Source organism: Penicillium daleae (genome assembly GCF_028827525.1).
Source record: "Penicillium daleae strain IBT 16125 chromosome Unknown utg000002l_segment0_segment0, whole genome shotgun sequence".
NCBI classification, from domain to species: domain Eukaryota; kingdom Fungi; phylum Ascomycota; class Eurotiomycetes; order Eurotiales; family Aspergillaceae; genus Penicillium; species Penicillium daleae.
In genome coordinates, this window is record NW_026623150.1 from 6,195,741 (window position 1) to 6,217,876 (window position 22,136).

The 22,136-nt window shown below is 49.5% G+C and overlaps 8 protein-coding genes across 8 annotated transcripts; 3 read left to right on the forward strand and 5 right to left on the reverse strand.

Moving 5' to 3' along the window:
• Positions 1-530: 530 nt before the first annotated feature.
• On the reverse strand, positions 531-1,422 carry N7458_003123 (RTA1 domain-containing protein; the record flags this gene model as incomplete). Its single annotated transcript, XM_056906506.1, has 2 exons — positions 531-964; positions 1,023-1,422. The coding sequence occupies 2 exons, from the start codon at positions 1,420-1,422 to the stop codon at positions 531-533; spliced, it is 834 nt and encodes a 277-aa protein (XP_056770613.1).
• A 630-nt stretch (positions 1,423-2,052) lies between these two features.
• N7458_003124 (uncharacterized protein) lies at positions 2,053-3,422 on the reverse strand (the record flags this gene model as incomplete). Its single annotated transcript, XM_056906507.1, has 4 exons — positions 2,053-2,334; positions 2,387-2,581; positions 2,630-3,065; positions 3,127-3,422. The coding sequence occupies 4 exons, from the start codon at positions 3,420-3,422 to the stop codon at positions 2,053-2,055; spliced, it is 1,209 nt and encodes a 402-aa protein (XP_056770614.1).
• Positions 3,423-4,013: 591 nt separating this feature from the next.
• N7458_003125 (MFS transporter) lies at positions 4,014-5,702 on the reverse strand (the record flags this gene model as incomplete). Its single annotated transcript, XM_056906508.1, has 3 exons — positions 4,014-4,847; positions 4,920-5,376; positions 5,440-5,702. 3 exons carry the CDS (start codon positions 5,700-5,702, stop codon positions 4,014-4,016), a joined length of 1,554 nt encoding a protein of 517 aa, XP_056770615.1.
• Positions 5,703-9,926: 4,224 nt separating this feature from the next.
• N7458_003126 (uncharacterized protein) lies at positions 9,927-11,332 on the forward strand (the record flags this gene model as incomplete). Its single annotated transcript, XM_056906509.1, has 5 exons — positions 9,927-10,127; positions 10,185-10,289; positions 10,350-10,723; positions 10,779-10,846; positions 10,917-11,332. The coding sequence occupies 5 exons, from the start codon at positions 9,927-9,929 to the stop codon at positions 11,330-11,332; spliced, it is 1,164 nt and encodes a 387-aa protein (XP_056770616.1).
• A 383-nt stretch (positions 11,333-11,715) lies between these two features.
• N7458_003127 (M18 family aminopeptidase) lies at positions 11,716-13,272 on the reverse strand (the record flags this gene model as incomplete). The annotated part of the gene is made up of 1 exon (XM_056906510.1): positions 11,716-13,272. One exon carries the CDS (start codon positions 13,270-13,272, stop codon positions 11,716-11,718), a length of 1,557 nt encoding a protein of 518 aa, XP_056770617.1.
• Positions 13,273-14,224: 952 nt separating this feature from the next.
• On the forward strand, positions 14,225-15,834 carry N7458_003128 (zinc-dependent alcohol dehydrogenase; the record flags this gene model as incomplete). The annotated part of the gene is made up of 5 exons (XM_056906511.1): positions 14,225-14,387; positions 14,451-14,546; positions 14,603-14,830; positions 14,889-15,466; positions 15,556-15,834. 5 exons carry the CDS (start codon positions 14,225-14,227, stop codon positions 15,832-15,834), a joined length of 1,344 nt encoding a protein of 447 aa, XP_056770618.1.
• Positions 15,835-17,701: 1,867 nt separating this feature from the next.
• Positions 17,702-19,285, forward strand: hapX (bZIP transcription factor HapX; the record flags this gene model as incomplete). Its single annotated transcript, XM_056906512.1, has 1 exon — positions 17,702-19,285. One exon carries the CDS (start codon positions 17,702-17,704, stop codon positions 19,283-19,285), a length of 1,584 nt encoding a protein of 527 aa, XP_056770619.1.
• Positions 19,286-20,358: 1,073 nt separating this feature from the next.
• N7458_003130 (mitofusin complex protein UGO1) lies at positions 20,359-21,939 on the reverse strand (the record flags this gene model as incomplete). The annotated part of the gene is made up of 2 exons (XM_056906513.1): positions 20,359-21,513; positions 21,574-21,939. The coding sequence occupies 2 exons, from the start codon at positions 21,937-21,939 to the stop codon at positions 20,359-20,361; spliced, it is 1,521 nt and encodes a 506-aa protein (XP_056770620.1).
• Positions 21,940-22,136: the final 197 nt, after the last annotated feature.

The following is a 22,136-nucleotide window of genomic DNA, read 5'->3' on the forward strand; positions in this document are numbered from 1 at the left end:
ACAAAATAAAAATCTATGTCAAATAATTCCTGGGTATCCTACAGTCTATTATGTTATCCGATGATTGAATTTTCACTTTTTTCTATGATAGATAGGTCAAGTAGTAGGCATTCGAGCCGAGCTGGAATGTAAAGCGCGAGCGATCGACGATGTCTGATTTGTTGGATTATATCTTTATTGATTCTGTCCCGAACTTTGCCGCGAGTAGCATAGCCGTCTGGTTGATTAAGGTGGAAGTTTGGTTATGCAATATCTTCTCTGAATGTCAGTCACTGCAATCCAGAGTTTATGATAAACTGTCGGCAGCCATCAACCCGTACAGAGGATCGAAATTAGATATTTTCAGTGACTCTCCGATGAATCATTGCTTCCATTCAAGTCGATGGGGGGTGTTTTTCCCCCATCGGGATTTACTGCTACTTTACAAGTTCTACAAAACTGAAACATGGTTGGTTTATAAGGGTTATCATTTGATAAAATAGAACTCAATGGACTTAATCCATATTACGACCACGAACTGAGTCGAATATTCACTCATGCAGTCGCTGATAAATCAACTCAGCTTCGTCTAGTTTGGGTGTATCACGCAAGATGATCTGACTTGGGTGAAAGATCATGAAGACAATCATCACTTGAAACATCAACAAGGCGTCGAACATGTATGAATAGTACTCGTGACTTTGGAGTATGCCAGTTTGACCCTGAATGTACTCAATGACTCGATAGATGCATCGTATCATGATCATAGCACTAGCAAAATAGAGGACAAAAAGATAGCGCTTCCAGTTGACGCTGCATGTAGCCGACTCTGTAGTAGGATTGGCGACGATTCTTTTGTGGAAAATGACTGAGACAACCACGAAAAATCCAAAGAAGATGATCTGGACAAAAAGACCAACTATGATAACGTTTTCGCCGAGCTTCATCTTGCTTGCAGATTTTGCACCGGTAAGAATGGCGCCGCCTAGATGAGTTGTATTAGTGACAAGTTCGACTGAAATGAGAGTTATGGTGATGCATACCTCCGCTTTGAACAAGAAACGATAAAATATCCCCAACGACAAATATCTTTGTCAATTTCGTGGACTGGATGAGAGATCTGGAATCTCCATCAACCCGACGTATAAGACGACCCAGGACCATATAAATAGAGGCCGCAAAAAGCGATGGCGCGAGCAATATGAAAACACTCTGCAGGGCATACGGCATTGTTCCATAGTTTGGCGCTTGGTGGGCATTCACTGCTCTAGCAGCGTAACCAACAATCTCGAAGAAGCCTCCAATGATGAATGCGATGAGAAATTTCAGTCGGTGCTTAATAGCGAGAAAGATATGGGCAAGCGTAGCCCCAAGAAACAAAAGCAGCGCAATGACAGCGACTGCCAAAGATGGTGTGTAATTGTAGAGAACGTATGCTGCCATTTCGTCGAATGAAAGACCTGGTATTTTTTTGAAGTGACGAAGATTTTTCCGAAAGAACGTGTGAATGTCGAGAGTGCATCTTTAATAGGAAATATTGATTCCCATATAATCCGCTATCTCAAATATTGATGTTGAGACTTAATTATCTGATGTTCAACGCACCATCGATATCTATATTTAGCAGTTCATCTTCGAGTAGTTCTCCGATGCACCCGAATGCGAGACCGACGCTCCACTCTCGGATTGAATACGAGCCGCAGACACCATCACACATCATGGATTGCTAACCCGTGAGATTAAAAACTGCTAAATATGTGTATCTGCTTCGATCTTCGATGTGAATCATTGCAATAGAGCCATATACCAACCATTGGCTGGAGAAACTCCAACCCACTTCCGACAGATAGATATCATGAAGCGCCAGAGCGCCACAGGGGCTCACTAGTGGTCTCACATTACAAAATAACGACGAATATCTGTACTTCATGGATAGACGTTCAATTCCCCAAGCTAGGGTTTACGATGACCGGAGGAAAAGGCAAACATAATGATCCTCGACCAATTTTACCCTCCTCAAGGTGTTGAGAGGAATGGTTCGTTTGTAGATGACATTCATTCATATAGGAAGCTTTAGTTTAGTACAAAGCGTGAGTTAACTTCTGGATTCCAAGGCCCTGATGGACTAGAAGCAGGCTTCCTGCTTCGAAGTTGCTTAACGTAATCTTTCAATCCTTTGTGGAAATTCAACATACACCAAACTGAGTTGACGAGAGTCGAAAGAATCAAAAAGGTTGCAATCGCAGCAAACAGCGTAAGGGAGGTCTTAAATGAGCTTAGACCGCTATTGTCACCCGAAAGGTACATTTTAAACATGGTCCTGATAATACTCGTCAATATACCAACCATGAGGATCTGTAATGATGGTCAGAACGTGGGTCGATGATTCTCAGTCTGAGCTCCTTACCATCATCACGAAGAGGGATTTTGTTTTCTCTCGGCGACAAAAAAGAGCTGACAGAGATAAAGCTATTATAGCAACGGGAACCATTGCAGCATTGATCAAGAACTCCTCATTCTTGAAATCTTGGATGGAAAGTAGAATTTGGAGTTGTGTGCCAAAGATAAAAAACCAGTCAAATTTGAGTAGGGCAATGTATACCTGTTAAGTTAGCATAAGAAATTGGGTCACCCAACCAGGGGGGTTTACCTGATAGACAGTATATCGGCGATTCATTCGCAAATCCGCGCTGATGTCTTTATAGATCGACCAGGAGAATTCTGCACGAAGTTTCCACGTCACGAATATCATAATGGCAGTACCGAGACCCAAAAAGACTGGAACTAAAATGAGTTCAATTTGATACATCCCCCAAATTTTGTCGCTGCGTGTAGTGTCGGCCACCACTTCTGTGACGGTCTCTTTGATTTCCTTCATCTGCAAGATACCGTAGGTAAAAAGACCAAAGTTGCAGATGCAGAGTCCAATTAGCTGAAAGGTGTTTTTGCGTCGTAAAGCATCGTATGAAAGCGCAAGTTCATAGAGAAGCGCGAATATGTAAAGACCAAGAAATGACCGAATGCGCAATGTCGCACTCCCCTTCTCAATTTTGTCAAGCTGGTTTAGCATGCTCACAAAAACCCAACTGATGATGTGCATAAGTATATCGGGCAATGTAGATCCGCAATTTGTGTTGGAAAACCAACCTTTCGATCCCAACTGTAGCTAACGTTTCGAGAACCACCGCAGTAGCAAACGAACGTGTCCATAAGGTGTTCGGAATGTAGATGGAGCGGCGGCCGTTTCTAGAAGAAGTCACATGCCCTCGGTCATTGCGGACTTGATTTGTCTTTGACGTGAAGTCGTCAAGCTCAATGTACTTGCCATTGTGGGTTGACAGGGCTGACTTGGAGAAGTCGAAATTGTGGCGGCTTGGTGGGGAGTCGGCCCTGGTAGGAGGGTACACAGTGGCTTTAGCGATTCCAGAGCCGCTGGATTGCATCGTTCGTTCTCATGAGATGCAGGTTCGGGTATTAATTAGAGGATACCAATTGTAGGGACGATATAGAAGCGAAGTTGGAATACATTAGATATTAGTTTCTGAATGTCATTGAAGAGAGTTTATTGTTTGCACCTCCAAAGAAAGCTGACGAGCCTGAGTACGAATCCAGGCGTAAATTCCTCGGGGCACGACCCGCTTTTAGGAATTTTAACTCACGTAAGTCGATAGTCTCTATTTTGGGTGGAGTCTAGAATGGTTTCTAAAAAAAATCCGTTGTTCCAGTCGCACTTAGTGATGGCCCACTTGTGGCCTGTCTCCACATAGGTTGCCTATCCCCCATGGCTGCCTAATCTAGCCCCTTTTCTAACCTGATCCTTTCTCATTAAAAGAGGATCCACGGTGATTTATTTGGCACGCAAACCAAACCAACGTTATAACAGTCCTTGAAGGCATAGATGAAGACTCTGCGGAGTCAGCCCGGTGAAACGGACTGCAGCCCTGCAAAACTCTCGGAGAGGTTTATGCGATATCTTCGACCTGAAGCAGCGAAAAAGCAAAAGGGAAAGATTGACCATTTCAAGAATTGACTGACTAGAACTTAACCTGCCACCGGGGGTTTGTCCTTATCCTCTCGCCAAATACTCGAAACCCTATAGGGATAGGGGCTATTGCCAAGGCAATAAAACCCAAGGCACTGTTGCCCCAGCCTAGACCGATCCTGTCATACAGCTTCAGTGCAAACAGTGGGAAAAGTGCACCCAAGAGGCTCCTTAACACTGTATTCGCTGCTGTGGCGCTCGCGGCATGTATCGTGAATGCGTCCACCAGATATGTTTGGATGCACATCAAAATCGCGATCATGCCAAACCCGATGACAGCACTTCCAGTCTGAGGCACAATCCAATGCACATGGTACTGGGTGCTCCATCCATAGATGAACAGACCAACGGGGAGACAGAGACATGCCGGAACTATGAGTGTATATCGCAGTCGGTCTTCCGGAAGAACAGGCTCCCCCGCGGCAATCTTCCTCTTAATCCTTTTGTCGCTCTGTGTGGCGGCAAATGCTAGTCCCAAGAGCATACCAACTCCACTTCCTAGGAAAGCTAAGCCCGCAGTGCCTGAAGAAAATCCGTACTCTCCTTCAAATACAAATGTATAGGTCGTGAAGAGTATATAAAGCAGACCGTACATGATTGCCACGTACGCACACATGAGGAATATGATCGGCGAGCAAAACAGCATCTTCATGGGTCGCATGATGCTTTGGATGAATAGCTCCTTCTTCGGTATGTCTGATTTGAGACGCGATCGATAAGAAGAATTTCCTGTCTCTTTCCTCATTTGAGCAGCCTTGCGCTCTAGAATAATGGGGGGATATGTCTCCTTCAGAGTGAAGAAACACAGAATCGTGGACGCCCCAGACTTTTTTGATGACATTTCGGTGGTCAGTAGTCATGCGCAGCCGAGTGATGCATTTTATGGATAGCTTCTTACCGCCATTGCGATGACCCAAAATACCCACCGCCAGTCTTTTGCTTCGACGAGGAACCCTCCTGCAATAGGCCCGATGATGGGACCAAATAAGGGCCCGAGGGACCAGAGTGACATTGCTACACCTCGTCTCTCCGGGGGCATCAGGTCGGCAATGGTGCCGCCACCGCAGGTGATTGGTGCCACTCCAGCGAAGCCGGCCAGAAATCGGAATACAATCAACATTGCCATATTCTTGGAGACCGCGCATATAATTGTGAAAATGAAGAAGAAGATGTTGCAAACATGATATACTGGTACCCGACCGATCCATTCGCTAAGCGGCGCGATGACAAGTGGCCCAAATGCAAAGCCCAGGACAAAAACGGAGATGACAAACGTTGCAAGTAATGTCGAATTCGTTTTGAAGTCCATCAACATCTGAGGAACACCAGGAGCAGACATTGACGATGCTAATGGCCTGGCATCCTAGTCAGTCGAACTGATAGTAGTAGTCTGGAAAGATTTTTATGGGGAAGTATACGTGAGAAAAGTGACAAGTGACAGAGAAGCGATGATAGTCCACTTCTGAGAATTTGACCAGTTCCTTGGATTGGCAGGGTCTTCGTCTTCAGGGCTGCTCCACCACACATCGAACTCGGATACAAAGCTTTCTTGTTTCTCAGGTGTGGCATTTGAGGTGCTGAGATGGTCATTGGCGCCAGCGGGGTCATGCTCGCCTTTATCGGGTGTGACGACTTGCGCACTTTTCAAGTTCGTATCATCGCTATTTGTTTTGTCGGACATGGTGAATCTGGGGAAATACCCTTATTTCAGGCACGCTGCTCCCTTCATCAGCACCTGATCGGCGATATGTATGTGTCCAGCGTGGGTGGTTCCAGGATAATGCAACGCGTCTTTGTAAGAGTTGAAGATTCAGGGGTTCTGGAACAAGTTTCTGGGGAATGACTTCTTGCGGAATACAACCGCGCATTTCTTGCTGTCTTTAGGGAATAAATTGGTCGACCAATTAATCTCGAGGTACCTACCTAGCACGAATCGACCTAATCTCGGGTTCGTTTTCGTACTCGGGTACATCGTACGAGCTATCAACGTGAAGTTTCCTGGCCATAGACAGAACAAGAGGATATGTTAAAGAAGAGAATAGTGTGTCATATCTTAACGTCGCGTACTTTGCGGTTTCTCCCAATCTTTTTCTCGTTTGAACTGCTTTTCGGTGCTATACAGTAACTTGTACGGAGTACAGAGTACACACCTAACACACCAACGCGAATACGAATCCGAAGCGGATCCCCAGAAATCCGGCGACCTTTTTATGCTCGCTGATCACGTTAAACTCAGCATGAATCTCCCCCCGGACTAAGCACTGCCGAATAATGTCAAGTAATTACTATAATAACTGCCATCATGAATCAAATTCTCCTTCACGTGGCTTCCCAGATGCCCCGTGCACTCTGCCACTTGTAGGCTATGATGAATTGGGAAGAGGGGTAACACAGCACAAAGTACAACATGCTTTGCTGACCCTTTTTCGATACTCGCTTTGCCGGGTAGGACCACGAGGTATTGACTTGTTAGTAGCTTGTAGGATCCGCCTCTGCCGTGTCATAGTCTTAAACACTCTCAGCCCAAGGAATATATTTGTATTTGGAGATAGCGGACTGCCCCTTGCCAATCATGGGACATAGAGGTCTGATCAGGCTTAATGAGAGACCTAGGTCTGTGAATCGAAGAGGAGGAGGAGGACCTGAGTAAACAACCTTTGGAGAAACTTGTCCGCTTTTCTCACAGAGGATAACACAATCATATCATCAACCAATGCACCGACCAAGGGAATATGAAAAGACCCTTATCCATTCTATCGAAAAAGTAATAACAGCCTAGTCAATCTCAATCGGACGGCATAATCTGACATGCTTACGGCAAGACCAGAGGGACTATAAGCTATGTATGCAATTGCTTATCACGAATTCTGAAGATCAAACGTGGTAGGCCACAACCTGAAATCGGACCAAGTCAAGTTCCCAACATTGTTGATTGCATGTAACTGTTCGTGATGTCCCTGCGTCAACATGTCATGTTTAAAATGCCATGCTTGCCGACTGCACGGTCGAGTAGCGGTGAGCCCACATGGCAGATCAAGCATAAGGCTGAGCGAAATTTGATCTTGGTACCCAGCAGGAACCGAGGGGGGAATCGACCTCTACACTACCCTAGTCCGATATCCCTTCTTAAAGAAAACTTTCTCTCATGACTCTGAGCTTGGGATAGTACCCCAGAGAGGGTGCCAGTAATTATCCAATATATGCGGATAAGGGGAACTTAACAAAATGATCATGCTGTGACACAACTAGGATCTTAATTTGGCCCACGCATAGACCCGTCACTATCACGACGATCAGGGTCGTCCCGCATAGACATGAGACCGGAGGTGGATTTTTGTCGAGGAACAAGAACAAGGCTCTTTTTCGCTCTGAAGTTTCTAGAAGCACGCTCCTTTGTACTACCGAGATTATTACCCTACGGTATTTCAGACGGTCTGAATGAACTGTAAAGGCTCGGGATTTTGGTTCGGGCCATTTCGGTCGATTTTCTCCTCGAGTTCGAGGTAAGCATGAGCCCGCAGGTCAACCAGAATGGGAATTACGGCATACATTGGAAGATCCAAGAGACTGAAGCGTGCCGTGATTTGGAATCTCTACTACTAAGGGGAACATAACAGCAGCTTCATGGATCTGTGCGATGAAGGGTTAAGGGCTGTAGCTCAATGTGATAGATCACTTTAACCAAGGCGGCGGTCTGTACTAGCGAAATTCCTTTAGTAGGGAAAATATGGTGACAATTTTGAAAGGTTTTTGCTTCGATTTTTTGGCTCTATTGGAAATTATTAATTGGAAAGCATTCAAAGTTCTCTAAACAGTATCAATCTTCAATGGTTGTGGTTGTATTCGCAAGTCCACCTTGCGGGGACTTGCGTAAAATGCATGCTATGTAGATGGAGAAGGCGAAGTGATTCGCAGGTCAACTCGCCACAACTTAGCTTAGCCTTTTCCCCGTGATATATCCATCATCTCCACAATTCTAGCTTTGATATACGTACGTTAGGCTTAAACGCTCTCAAGATGGACCTAAATAACAGGCGCTTGTGCAAGCGGCGCTTCCATCTACATCACAGTGGGATTATCGCGGCAATAGAATTCACACTGCACCAGGTGTTCCCCAGATCTCACTGAATTTCTTATTTCTCAATGGCAATCAAACACAAAACTCTGGTTGTCTTGGAGACATTATTTGTGGTTAGGTTTGTTTCTTTTGGGCCACCCCTTGCTCGTCATGATCCGTGCAGTGAGCTTAACGAAGCCCAAAAGTATGGGATGAAACGCCCCACTGTGAAGTTGATCCTCCACGCGCCAATGTCTCGAGACAAACCAATTGCTTATGTGTCATCTTTGAAGGGTATTGTTACTTTTATCTTTTAGCTGGAATCGCTCGATAACTATATAACTTACCACCATTCGATTTAGTCATGACAAAGTGATGACAGGCTGGGGAGAACGAGGCACTCAAGCTGAAATCACGATGATCGTCCATTATCTGCGGGTAATATGCAGGTCTTTTTCTGATGCTGTACTGTAGATCGGTCGTCTACTGCAGCCCGCACCCCGGAGACCGGGACTGTAAGAAGTCCGGTCGACCGCGCTACACTTTTTGCATATGCGTGATGTTCAGTGCTTTCTACGTACAATAACGTAGCTTCGATTTGGCCTATAGTCTTGAAATAATTGAGTATTCTGAAGCTCCTTTCTATTTGCAGTCCCAGGCTTCGAGGTCTAGGCCATTCAGTAATGCAATGCAGACGGTCAATTGTTATTGTGATCGCTACATTTAGAATCTACAGGGCTAGCTGAGGGTGGAAAAACCATTGGAAAGTCCTTCATATCATCAATGATAGTTGTCTTAAGTCTCACCGCGTCTTCGACTTCACGATATTTTCAAACTACAATCTTCTGTTCTTGATTAAAGATTCACAGGCCGTATCCGGATATGCCTTGGTTATGCAATATGACGGCATCCAATATGCTTTCGAGGTCAAAATTCCTTCCATAAGGGTGAGGGGCCTTGAGGTCTAAAATTGGATGATCTCCATTTCTAAAGCATGGAGTTTGATCGATACCTCAAACGACCGATTACATATGCACGATTCCCTTGATCGTCAACATCTTTAAAGATGACTGAATAATACAAACAAACGCGGCAGACCTCTTAAACGGTAAGTATTCAATTGTGAAATCCACCGACGCCTCGATGGACCTTAGGCTTCGTAGTGTGTCAGAGATATCGATTTCAGCGTCTTTGAAAACCTAATGTTCGTCCACAGCAGAAATAAAGGGTTCGCGGAGCTAAGCATGTCCGCACATGCTCATGTATTGAATGACAATATTCGGAGAACAACTGGAGCTCAATTAGTTGGGGTACGCCCCTTGCGCCCTCAAGCTGCAACCTGCCCTCTCCTAGCCCAGGGTTCTTCTCTTGCGCATAAGCTTCTATCCACCAAGCTGGGGAAAGCAGGTAGCATTATGCAGGGAGTCTCGCCTTGGCCACACTTTCACCCTGGGAGACGAGACTAGCGGATTTCAGCTCCGACCGTTCCTAGCTGCGGCTTCTCTGGTTGGATTCTTTATTGAACCAGGCGATTGTTTTTGTTCGTTGGCAGAAAGAATACTGGATTTTGGATGTTATATTAGGACAAGGTTCCCGGGTACCCCTCGCTCTATTCCTTTCTCATGGATCTGGGGATGAAGACTCTTTGACTGTTATCACTCGTTTGGAATCACGAACTTTCGCTCCCGACTTTCAGTTACGCTTGGTTATCTCGGTCTTCTTGTTCATTCGATAGGTCTGTGGATGGTGGTATTATCTACATCGGGGAACCATATCAATTCTGGTTTATCATACATTGTCCACGCAATCTTGCCGACATCAATCCTCGGTCCATAGGGGTTGTCAACAATGAACGGGTTACAACTTCGCGACGCCATCTTTAAACGGGAGTACGGCAATCCATATCTCTCTCCGAGAGGGATGCAAGGTTTAGTTGTCAGTGTGGTCTTTACATCGCTCGCAGCTTCCTTCGTTGGGATTCGCCTATATACGCGACTCAAATTCCTGAGGCGCCTGGAAGCCAATGACTGGATGGTTGTCATCGCACTGGTCAGTTACAAAATTCCTCTAGATATTTTTGATCGCGGAAGCTTATGATCTGTGTAGATCAGTTCTTTCATCTTCATGGGCTTGGACATCGTCGAGGCTACGAGTGGCATGGGAATGCATCTCAAAGATATCCCACCCAATATCCTTGAGAGACAGCTAAAGGTATGCCAACCTGTCTTATTTTCCCAAAAAAAACTGCTATCTAATTTCAGTCGCAATTAGGCCTTCTGGCTCACGATCCCCTTTTACAATGCCGCCGTCCTCTGCGCAAAAGCATCCATTCTCATGCAATACTTCCGCGTCTTCCCGACTCGACGTATGCGCATCGTCTGCTGGGTAGTGATCACAATTCTGGGTGTGTATGGAACTTGGTGTATAGTCAGCGCCTTCTTAACTTGTATACCTGTGGCCAAGTTCTGGAACCCTACACTCCCCGGCTTTTGTTTGAGCAGGCCGGGTCTATGGTTTTCGAATGCCAGCATGCACATCACTACTGATTTGGTCATTCTGATTATTCCTATTCCGGCTTTGATGGCCATTGATATCCCAAAGAGGCAGAAGATTGCTTTGATGATTATGTTTGCTTTGGGTGGTTTGTAAGTGACTTCTCCCAATTGACAGTCTGTCAATGTCTAGACTAACCCTGCTCAGTGTCTGCATTACCAGCATTGTCCGTTTGGTCAGTCTCAAGAAGATATCCGACTCAACTGATCCTACTTGTATGTCCCATCACGCCCTGAAAACACTGCCCAGATATCATATCAACTAACCGAATTTCCTAATTCACAGACGATAACGTCGGCGCTGCCTCATGGTCCGCCATCGAATGCAACACCGGCATCATCTGCGCCTGCCTCCCAACTCTAAAGCCTCTCCTCTCCAGGATCGTCCCGGGTCTCATGTCCACCTTTAACGGGAGCAAGCCCACGCAGGGTGTATCCAACGAGCGCTCAGTCACCTGGAACGACGAATCCACACTCGGTGCACCCTGCGAAGACCCCGAGTATGGAGCAGGGGATCCAGAACGCGTATTGGAGCTGTCTGCTGGAAATAATCTTCAGTATGGGGGCAGGTCTCTAGTTGAGAAGAATCAGACGGCGGATGATACTTCGATTGCGGAGCTTATGAAGCACCAGCACCACCAGCACCACCAGCATCGACACCAGTATAGCATTTCGACTGGTTCGTTCCCCTTGCACAAATGATACCCACAGCTCCATGCCAAGCTGGGGCAGTAACAATTGTCCTTCGTTTGGTGCATGACGTGTTCATGATTCAGGCTCTTGAGGAGTGCTATCAGAAAGACTCCCTCGTTTTGTTTGATGCAATGCTCTTTTCCGTCATCACTTTTTTCTTTACATACTGTTATTACCCTTTCGATAACGTTAGTTGACTTGTTTCTTTATATAAACTATAGTCATTAGTATATCACAGACAAAGCGATCAGAATAAATCAGAGGGGATAGATCGATGAGGCCGAAATCGCTTCGAAGCCATTGCTCTAGCTAATGTGGTATAGACAGACAATCAAACCCGCCCAAAGGGCTTGCAAACACAGAATTTATACCGTCATGCTATACGCATTCTCTTAAAAGTCCGCAAACTCCTTATCAATCTCCTCAAAGTAATCAAAGACTCCCTTGAACAGCTTCACGCCCAGGCCAGGGTCCAAGCTCCCAGTGGTAGCACGAATGCTGTGCATGCTGAGCTGGGGGATACCACAGTCGATAGATCTCATTCCGATCTGCGCGCTAGTCATTGGACCGATGGTGCCACCACTGCGCGAATCGTTCCGAATCTGGAAGACCTGCAGTTTTGATCCACAGCGAGCAGCAATACGTTTCAGAATGCTGTTGCTGACGCTGTCGGTGGTCATGTGACCATTGGAATCGGCGGAGACAGTGACACCAACGTTCAGCCGGGGAGAGTGGTTCTCGAGGTATACGTTGAGAAAGTTGGGGTTCACGGCGTGAATGACGTCGGACGAGACCAGGAAGCTGTTGGCAACGGTCTGTGAGAGGAGGTTGGGGCCGTAAGCGCCCTCGGCAAAGGCCTCGGTGATTCGCTCCATGACGCTGCTCATGAAGTTAGATCTGGCGCCCTGGCGCAGCAGACTGCCAATCTCCTCGTCGTCAAACATTCCAACCATCTTAACGATACCAGGGGAGGTATCGTCGCTAGACGCCAGCAGTGCCTCGTGAGCAGCATAGCAGCAGAGCTTATCGTCAATGCGACCGGCAAAGATCAGGTCCTTCTCCAAGCCTCCAAGTTGGGCTGGCTGCGTGTCAAAGAGCTCCAATTCCCAATCAATAATGTTGCTGTAATCTGTGACACCAAGCTCATTGGAGATAATCTTGACGAGCTTCTCGGGTTGAGTCGCGGCAAAACTTCCGACTTTGATGTCTGTCGACTCAGTCGTCGTCGTTTCGAAAAGATCGGAGTTATCAACACCAATGATGGGCACCATCTGGGTCTCCGGGTTGAACGGTCCGTTCGCAGGGGATCCGAAATGAGGAGCAAGAGTGGGAATACGCGCGATGGGCCAGTCCAGCTTAAGCAGCTTAGACTCGACCTTGCCAGTCTCCGGATCACGAACAATCACACGACCACCAATACCGAGGTCTCGGTCCCACCAGGTCGGGCCCAGTCCTCCGGCATACGGGGCCACTGCCAGCTGCCTGAAGCCAGCCTTTGTAGGGAGCTTCGACACGGGTTTGAGCTTGGCCGTGAGAGCATCCACGTGTCCTGCCACGACCGCGATACCATTACCGCTCTGGTATTCCTTGCCAATATTGAAAGCGAGCAGCGAGCTGCCATTACGGGAGACATAGAACTTGCCGCCGCGCTTTAGCTCGGAGGTCCACACCGCACGTTCAGACAGCTGCTTGTAGCCGTTCTTCTCGAGGTCTTGGGAGAAAGACTTGACGGCATGGAAGATGGTCGGGTTGGCAGTCATAAACTCGCAATAAGGCTTAGAGTAGTCTTCAGGACGAATGGGCGCATCGGTCGTGGCTGGTGCAGGAGCTGCTTGGGCTGGTGCAGCGGCTCCAGCTGGAACTGGACGAGTATAGCCACACTCCGGCAGCTGAGCATAGATCTGCGAGGCCCAGGGCCGATCAAGTCCGGCAGCGTGTCTTCTGGTCATGGTACAGGTATTGCAGTTGGGAGTAAAGTGGGAATTGGCGGTGGAAGGGGAAGGTAGTATCGGAGTAAGATTGGAGATGGGGAAGGAGTTCGAGTCTCGTGAGGGGGAAAGGCGGAGCGAAGGAGGCTGGCGGGCCCTGCCGCTGGCTTATCGCCGATGTTGACTCCGGCCTGATAACGAGATTCAGGTTCGCGATAACGCCAACCGCCTTGGCTGCCTGAAGACTAGACGAGTCAACTCCTGCGCCAAATCTGGGTGTTCCTGGACAGGCTATTTTGAATAACGTGTGATAGATCTACTCACTTTCAGCCGCAGCCCGTTGATTCCTGCAGCCGGATTCTGCGTTCGCCTCCAGTCCAGTGGCTGGAGAAAACATTTGAGCAGAATCACAGAGTCTCACGGAAGACATACATAGCTCTCCATCAGGAGATCAACCCTACCTAGGGGACATTTTGAGCACCGGGTTGAAGATTCTAACAGAATACAAGATTCACTGCATTCAGTCTGTTCAGGCTTAACATGATCAAGGCTGCTCCAGTCGGGTGCATCGCATCGCCGCCATTTCCGCTGAACCTGTCTATACTCCACATTGCTGGAAATGGACCCCCAATCATGGCTTCAGAAGACATCAAGCTTGAACTAGCACCTGACTTGCATTGTTCAGTGCCATAGAACTGCAAACATGAACTTGGAAATATGACCAGATGTAGGAACGCAGGGCTCATATCTAATAGTGATGTCAGCGGCCGGAATTACCCGAAACCTGTTTAGTATAACCTCAAGCCTGGTACACACCTGACACAGTGCAATGACGCAGATACGGGTAATCACAAACTTACCTTAATATAAGAGTACAAAACGAACGATATAGAATATATGGGAGCCATTGATCTTCTTTACGCATTTCGACCTACAACTTTACTTCCAAGTGAAAAAGTTCTAGAAACTCAGCATGGCTGTATCTGAGGCTGCAAATATCGTGGAGAAAGTGATTGGCCACGATGATAACGCGACCATCACCACCGATGTGAGTAATTATCGGAATGAATATGGCATGGAAACTGGCCCCTTGATCAAGGCCACTACCTGGCAAGGAAAGAACAAGGTCTCTGTGGGTAGGTTGGCCCCCTTAAGATAATCTCACATTATTTAGCTGCTAATACCATGGTTTATATCAGTGGAAATGCCCAAGCCGAGAGTCATTGATCCAGGGGATGTGATCGTCAAAGTGACCGGAAGCACGATCTGTGGGAGTGATCTTCATCTATACCATGGTGAGAGCAGTGTCAAACCCCACATACCCGATTTTCACTAATCTCTTCCGATGTAGGCGTCATCCCCCAGCTCCAAAAGGGCGATGTGTTGGGCCACGAGTGTTGCGGTATTGTTGACAGCGTAGGACCCGAGGCAACCAAAGTCAAGGCCGGTGATCGAGTGGTAGTATCTTTCCCGATCGCCTGTGGCCACTGCAAGAACTGCAACAGAGAATTATACTCACAGTGCGACAATACCAATCAGAATACTATCAGTAATGCCATGTACGGCAACAGGACGGCCGGCATGTTTCCCTCACTTGACTCCCACGACGTGACAACAACAGTGCTGACAATCAGTAGGCATCTTTGGGTACTCGCATTTCACAGGCGGCTTTGCAGGTGGCCAAGCCGAATATCTTCGCGTGCCATATGGAAACACCAATCTCTTCCCAATCCCAGATGAGGTCCCGGACGAGAAAGCACTCTACTTATCAGACGTGATCGCAACATCCTGGCACTGCGTCGTCGACACAGGTGTTCAAAAAGGAGACGTCGTGGCTATCTGGGGCGGCGGACCTATTGGCCAAATGTGTGCCGAATTCAGCTTTTATCACGGGGCCAGTCGGGTCATCCTAATTGACGGTGGCGATGGTGCCTGGAGACTGGATTTTGTGAAGAGCAAAGTGCCTCAACTAGAGACTATTGATTTCACAAAGCTTCCTAAGGCCGAGTCGGTCACATCGCAGCTGAAGAAGATGGTGGATGGCGGACCAGACGTGGCGCTGGAGTGTGCGGCGGGAGAGTATGCTAAGGGGTGGGCGCATTACTTTGAATTGATGCTGGGTATGGAGACGGATAGTTCGGAGATTCTGAATGAAATGATCATCTCTGTGCGGCCGTTTGGACGTGTGGGTGTGACGGGGGTCTACGCGGGATATGTAAGTGCAGCAGCCCAGCAGTCTTTAGACTGGACGATACACTTCGTGCTATACAGGTCCAAGTGCTGATCAATGTATGCCTTCCTCAGACGAACCACTTCAATATTGGAGCCCTTATGGAAACGGGCGTTCGATTTATCGGAAATGGACAGGCGCCCGTCCAGAAGTACTGGAAAGAGCTTATGGGGCTCATCCAGGAAGGGAAAATCAACCCGCTGGATATGGTAACCCATCGTATCCGCCTGGAGGATATGGAAAAAGTCTATGCCGCATTTGACCGGCGAGAGCGAGGCATGCAGAAGGTTTTTGTGCAGACCAAGAATTCTGCTCCCCGTTCTGCTGGGGCACCCACTTTGACCGAGTTATAAGAGATGCATAATGAAGTACAGGGGGAATACACTCGTTCTGGACCATATGAGTATGTATCCTTAGTTTGTATAAGTGTACCATTAGTTGACGTTATATCTCTTTCATTATGATCGAAAAGAATGTGAGTCCACCAGTCGGCCCTCGTACTATTTGCATTAGACCACCGGTCGGTAGTCGGCCAAATCCACTCTGGGATATGCAACTTTCTAATCCAATAACGAGTGGAACGAGGTGAAATTGATCATAGATGCGGATCCTTGCCATCGTGTCTCCATGCTTATTCCCGTGCTATTGCCACTCTGTGACATCGTCAGCCTTGGCTCATGAGTCACGATCGAGCTGTAACGAAGAGCCGGTAGTTCAATAAACCTCGGTTATGTAATTGATCCGTCGTATTCCACCTCACTGAGAAGCACGCCGGAATCCATTTCCCAGCATTTGCGGGCATTTCCTCCAGAAAAACCCCTCCTACCCACGGAACTAGGTTGGGTGAGTCTTGCCAATGACGGCGTCGCTTGCGAATGATCCGCTTTTCGGCTCTCATTCGGGGTTATGCTCGTTGGACAGGGCAGAGCGGGGGCAGCAAGGAGCCACTGCTTGATAAGAAGAGGTTTTTTGGAGGGGGAGCTAAGACGCTGCAGTTAAGGAACTCGGAATTACTTGCACAGGCGGGGCGCTAATGGCGTGGAACAATTAGAACGTGATGGAGGAGAGGATGGCCCGTGACTCCAAATTTTATTTCAGTTTCTTCTCGTCATCGCAATTCCCTCGCTCATGGATCGGCGGGCAAAGCAAATGCAAACGTTGATCGTGGTCGTCCGGATTGCCCGAACGGGACATAGCGCCATCTGATAAGATCACGGCGTTCCCCCGAGAGCGGCGTTGAGGGCATGGGTTCATTAGGTATTCCCAGCCTGTCGATCCACTTGGCTGTTACACCGCTAGCAGGACTCGGTCGGGAAAAGTGAAACGGTGCATGATGACTGCGCTGATTGGTGCAAGCACTGATTCTGCTAGGTAATAAATACTCCATACTGAATGGGGTCGATGAGGGAAGGTCTGAATTATTGTCGGGGAGGGTAGATGGGCTTGTCCACCCACAAGAAGAGGATTAGGCACTGTCTTCTCAATTTCTGCCTTTCAGTTGATAGCACTGAAAATTGGAGGCATACTATGGCTCGCTACAGCTTATGATTGATCGTCAATTCCTTGTTGTTGTAGTATAATCCCCGACCAGGCATTCCACCGTGTGTGTTGTCCAATCTCATAAGGAAGAAATGAATCATTATTCTTTAGAGCAATGGTCCCCTCAGTCAGCCCACTGCTCGGCAGTGCTTGCCGGGTCTTTTCGATCTGATAAAAATTCTGACGAGGACAATAATCATCAGAACCAATAAACATTTCCTTGTAGATCCACCTCGAGGGGGGGGGGGGGGGGGGGTTGGACCACTGGCTAGTGCATCCGAAACCGGCATCATGTGAGGGCAATCTAATCTGATCATCGCCCTTTTCTTCGTCTCTTCCCGCTTTTTGCCTCGAACTCTCCGTCCCATTTTCCTCACTATCTGGCCTTGATCTTTTTGACTGTTTTGCTTATACCCCTACTCTCCCATTTCCTTCCATTCACTCCCCCCTTCCCCCCTAATACCTCATCTCAGCTCTCCTTGTGGTGCCTGTTCCATTCCAAGCCCCTCGCTTATCGGCTCGTATGAGCCCACATCCGCTCTTCCGACCGAGACTGACGACCGTGCGTACTTCCCGAGGCCGCCCGACCTCGTCCTCCTCTCGATCCTCCCATGTCCCTCGACGCTCCTCCATGTCCCTGCTGACCCCCAACCCAGTATCTGAAGTGACTTCGGCACCATAATGGCCACGACAGGCGTGTCCATCACGCCTGCAACGGCCATCGCAGCCGCTCCGCCACCACTGGCCATTGGCCCCGCGTTGGCTGCCCGGCCATCCGTAGCTCCTTCGCCTGGCCCAGGCACGCCCGGCTCGATTACTTCCAGGGAATGGGTGATTCCACCTCGCCCCAAGCCCGGTCGCAAGCCTGCGACTGATACACCACCAACCAAGCGCAAGGCTCAGAACCGCGCCGCCCAGCGAGCGTTCCGAGAGCGAAGGGCAGCGCGGGTCCAGGAACTTGAGGAGCAAATGAAAGAGATCGAGGATGGTCACGAACTCCGCATCGCCGCTTTCACCGAGCAGATCGGCAACTTGTCCAGAGAGGTGGAACAGGCCCGGGAGGAGGTGAACTGGTGGCGCGACCGATGTCATTCCCTGGAGAAGGAAGTTTCTATCGAACGAAGTGCCAAGGAGGCTCTAGTCAAGGAATTCCGGTCTTCCGTGTCTGCCTCGAGTAGCCACCACAAATCTTCCACTATCCCCGACTCGGTGCCTCTACCACCACGCAATCGCCCGTCAACCAGAGGCTCCCGCATGGAGGATGTGGTCCCGACCAGCGTCGACCAGAACAAGGAACAGGGCCAGGAAAATGTGCCCTTAGGATGTAACAGCTGCACTTCTACGCACTGCCAGTGTATTGAAGACGCGTTCGGGATGCCGATCGATACCCACGAGTCGTCTCGTGCTAGACATCCCCCTCACGGTGTTGGCAGCCCCGTCCGGGAGAACTCGGAGCCGGAGATCAAGCCTGACCCAGAGGAGATGGAAATCGATTTTACATCTCGGTTTGCTGCTGTTCCCGTGCAGGCAAACTCCAACTCCAACAGCAACAGCAACAGCCACAGCCACAGCAATGCCTCTTCGCCACCCGTCGACCCTTGTGGCTTCTGCCAGGACGGCACACCTTGCATCTGTGCCGAGATGGCCGCCCAGGAGCAACAGCAGCAGCAGCAACAGCAGCAACGTGGCGCGCGCAACTCTTTCGAGAGCAACCGTCTTGCTCCTATCCAGTCTATCTCTCAGTTCACTCCTCCCCCTTCCGACGGCGATGTCCGTTCTGAGATGACTCTCCCGCCAATCAGCCAAGCGACCAATCCCTGCGCCAATGGCCCCGGTACTTGCGCCCAATGTCTTGCCGATCCTCGGAGCACCCTCTTTTGCAAGACGCTGGCAGCCTCCCGGTCAGCGAGCGGAACTCCAGCGGGAGGAGGATGCTGCGGCGGCAAGGGAGCCGACGGGGGATGCTGCATGTCGCGCAATGCCCCCGCCCCCTCGACCGCGCGTAACAACCCCTCCATGCCTCCGCAATCTGCCGCACCCAAGCACCCTACGCCCAGTGCGCTCACCTTGAGCTGTGCCGATGCCTTTACTACGCTTTCTCGCCACCCGAACTTCAACCGGGCCAGCGACGAGATCTCAACGTGGTTGCCTAAGCTGCACACCCTCCCCAACCCGCAAGATCTGGCGCGGCCTGCTATGGAAGTCGAAGCAGCCAGCGTCATGGGTGTGCTTCGCTACTTTGATCGGCGCTTTGCCGATAAATAAACGCGGTCCTGTATTACGATTCTGCTCTACTTTCCCCATGATTTCTGCATCGGGTCTCCTTCTCCGCCTCCCGGCTACCTTGATACCCACCTTCCCGATTGCTTCATGTACCATCATATACTCTCCATCCTTCCCCCTTCTTCTTGGTGCGACCATGCCTTTACATAAGGGCACACCGTTACACCATTACTACGCTTGGGAGCTTGGACACCAATCCAACCTTACATCATTGGTAGCCTACCCTCTGACCTCCCAGCGCGGAGCACCACCCACTATCCCCTCTCCCCAAAAGCACGCCAGTGAGTTTTACTTTTGATCTTTTGACTGGTGAATCATCTGGTGCCTTTTGCCGCTGCTGGATCGACGTCACAGAGACCTTCCTGACCGATATGAACATGGCCTATGGTTGAATAGCGGCTAAGCCTCTTTTGCCCGCTTTCAATGTCTCTGTATGACTCCACGCTTCTAGACCATTGGGTTGTAATGGCGTTATGGTCTTGTTTGAATTATTGCCATGTGTACGTTGTGTTATTTATGAATGAAATGATTTATCCTCGTGAGATTGGCTGTCAGGCAGTACCGTATAACATAGTTTCTCGAGGGCCTCGATAGCTGGTCACTTGCCTGTAACCATTGGTATGCTTTACAGGATGGGTAATTGCGGGCCATTAGAGGCATAGAGAATGACTCGGTTTCAAGAACAAAGTTAATGAAGATGTGAAATTACTCCGTGTTTCAGGATACTATGTAGAAGAAGAGGGTTTATACATATTCGCGGAACCAATCAGCGACGCCGGTCGCCTGCCCCTGGATCCATTCCCTGGGGTATACGGTGTGAACAGAGGGAGGAGGGGAGAGTCGAGAAAAAAGAAAGAAACATCAACCGCATATCATAACACCCGTCTCAGACCTTCCGCGGTTTGCACATTCTCAAAACGACGCTGGGACGAGTTGATATTGACCAAAAGGTTGAGAGGGTTGACTATCGCATCGCGCAGGATGGCGATATCACCCCACCAACAGGACTAAGGTGGGCATTCCCGGTGCAAGAACAGGCAAGAAAAGCTAGCTGCTTAGAAGCGCCCGCCACTGGACCGGCCGTGTCCACCTAGCATGCTCACCTCCTCCTCGCTGCCGCTAGCGAAGCCGCCTAGCAGGCTGGCTCCCCAGATACCAGCGATACCCCACATACCAATGCGCCAGCCACGGTACAGACCCTGAATACCCTGGCCTTGCTGGCGCTTCGAGACCTGCTGCTGAGTGGTCGGTCGGCCGACGGCAATGCGAGCGCGCTCGGCATCGGAGGGTGCAGAGCTGACGCCCTCCTCATGGACGATGTGCCACATGGTTCCCACGATACCACGATAGGTCCGTGGCGTAGGAACAATAGTCTCTACATCCGAAGCGTCGATAGACGCAGCCCGAATGCTGCCGCCGGAGGATTTCTGGCGCAAGCTGAGGGAAGTGTAGGTGGCGATTTGGGCGCGGCGGAGGACGGTCTCGAGGGGAAAGCGCACGGCGAGTTCGAGGCCCGAGCTAAGGAAACTGAAGAGATTCCACATAGAGGGGTTGAGGAGGGGGTCAATCGACAGGTACGATCTGAGGAAAAGTGGTGCTGATGTCGTGATGAAATTGGGCAAGCTGGAGTGGATAATGGTAATTGGGACGAGGTGCGGTGGGATGGTGCAGTTGGGAGTGGGAAGCTGGCGAATGGCGCGGATGAGGGAGCGTGGGCCGTGTGTTGCGGGCGTGAGCATTAAGAAGGTGCGCGCTGTGTCGATGGGGGAGAGGAGAATCGCGGAGAGGGACGATGAGATGAAGGAGAGGATGAGTGTGGCCAGCGGAGAGGGAACCGTCAGGATATCAGCTGCCATTGACGAAGCAATATCCTCCTCTGGTAGGCCCACGATAGCAGACAAGAGACTGCGGATAAAGGTGTTGAGGGTTGGAAGTAGTAGTGAGTAGATGAAGGTGGCGTTGGATGCCTTCCATGGAGAGCTTGGTCCGCTGGTTGACCACAGCTGGGAGAGTACATCCATTAAGGAATTGGGATTGCGGAGAGTGAGCGCATGTTTGGATGGGACTGGTGCCTTCTCTAGGCGAATGTAGCCACTGCGGTCGGTGATGTGATGGTGTCGACCCCTTCGGGTTCGCGGTGTTGTGGGGGTCGGTGTAGCCGGCGCTGCCGATGTGAAGTAAATGCTCTCATCGCCCGATGATTCAGAGTCCTACAGATGAACTTTCTCAGCCCCGCTCGCGAATGTCCAAAAACAAAATCACAATCATACCGAGTCATAATGGCTGCCTTCAGCTCCCGGAGTTCCCTTCCGCTCCTCCTGTTCCTCTATAGGATCTGGCACGACATACACCTGCAAGATGGTTTTGGCAACATCAAAAGGCTGCGCGGTAAGAACCTTGCTGTATCGCACGAGAGCTCGGTTCAGATTATCGCGGACCCAATCCGACACCGATGGCGAAGAGTCGAGATAGTCGGCATAGTCAATATCTGGGATGAGATGGCGCGCCGAGCTCCCAAACACTTGGGCGGATGAGGACGACGTCACCTCGGTACTGACGTTTGTCGCGGTGGGCGACAAGCCCGACTGAGGGATATAGTAGGGCCGCAAAGGGTTGATCCCTTCACGAGTCGCCATGGTTGGATGACGAGAAGAGGGGTTTGGGTGGGATTCGGGGATAAAAAAAAGTCGAGAGTCGGAGAAAGACTCAAAGTTGATGGATTAGCCCGAACAGCCCGACGCCGCCTTTAGCTTTGTCAGTCTTTTTTTCGTTGCCGGCCATTGGACGATCGCTGCCCGCGCTCTCTCTCCTCGCCCCAGATCTTTTCCCGACT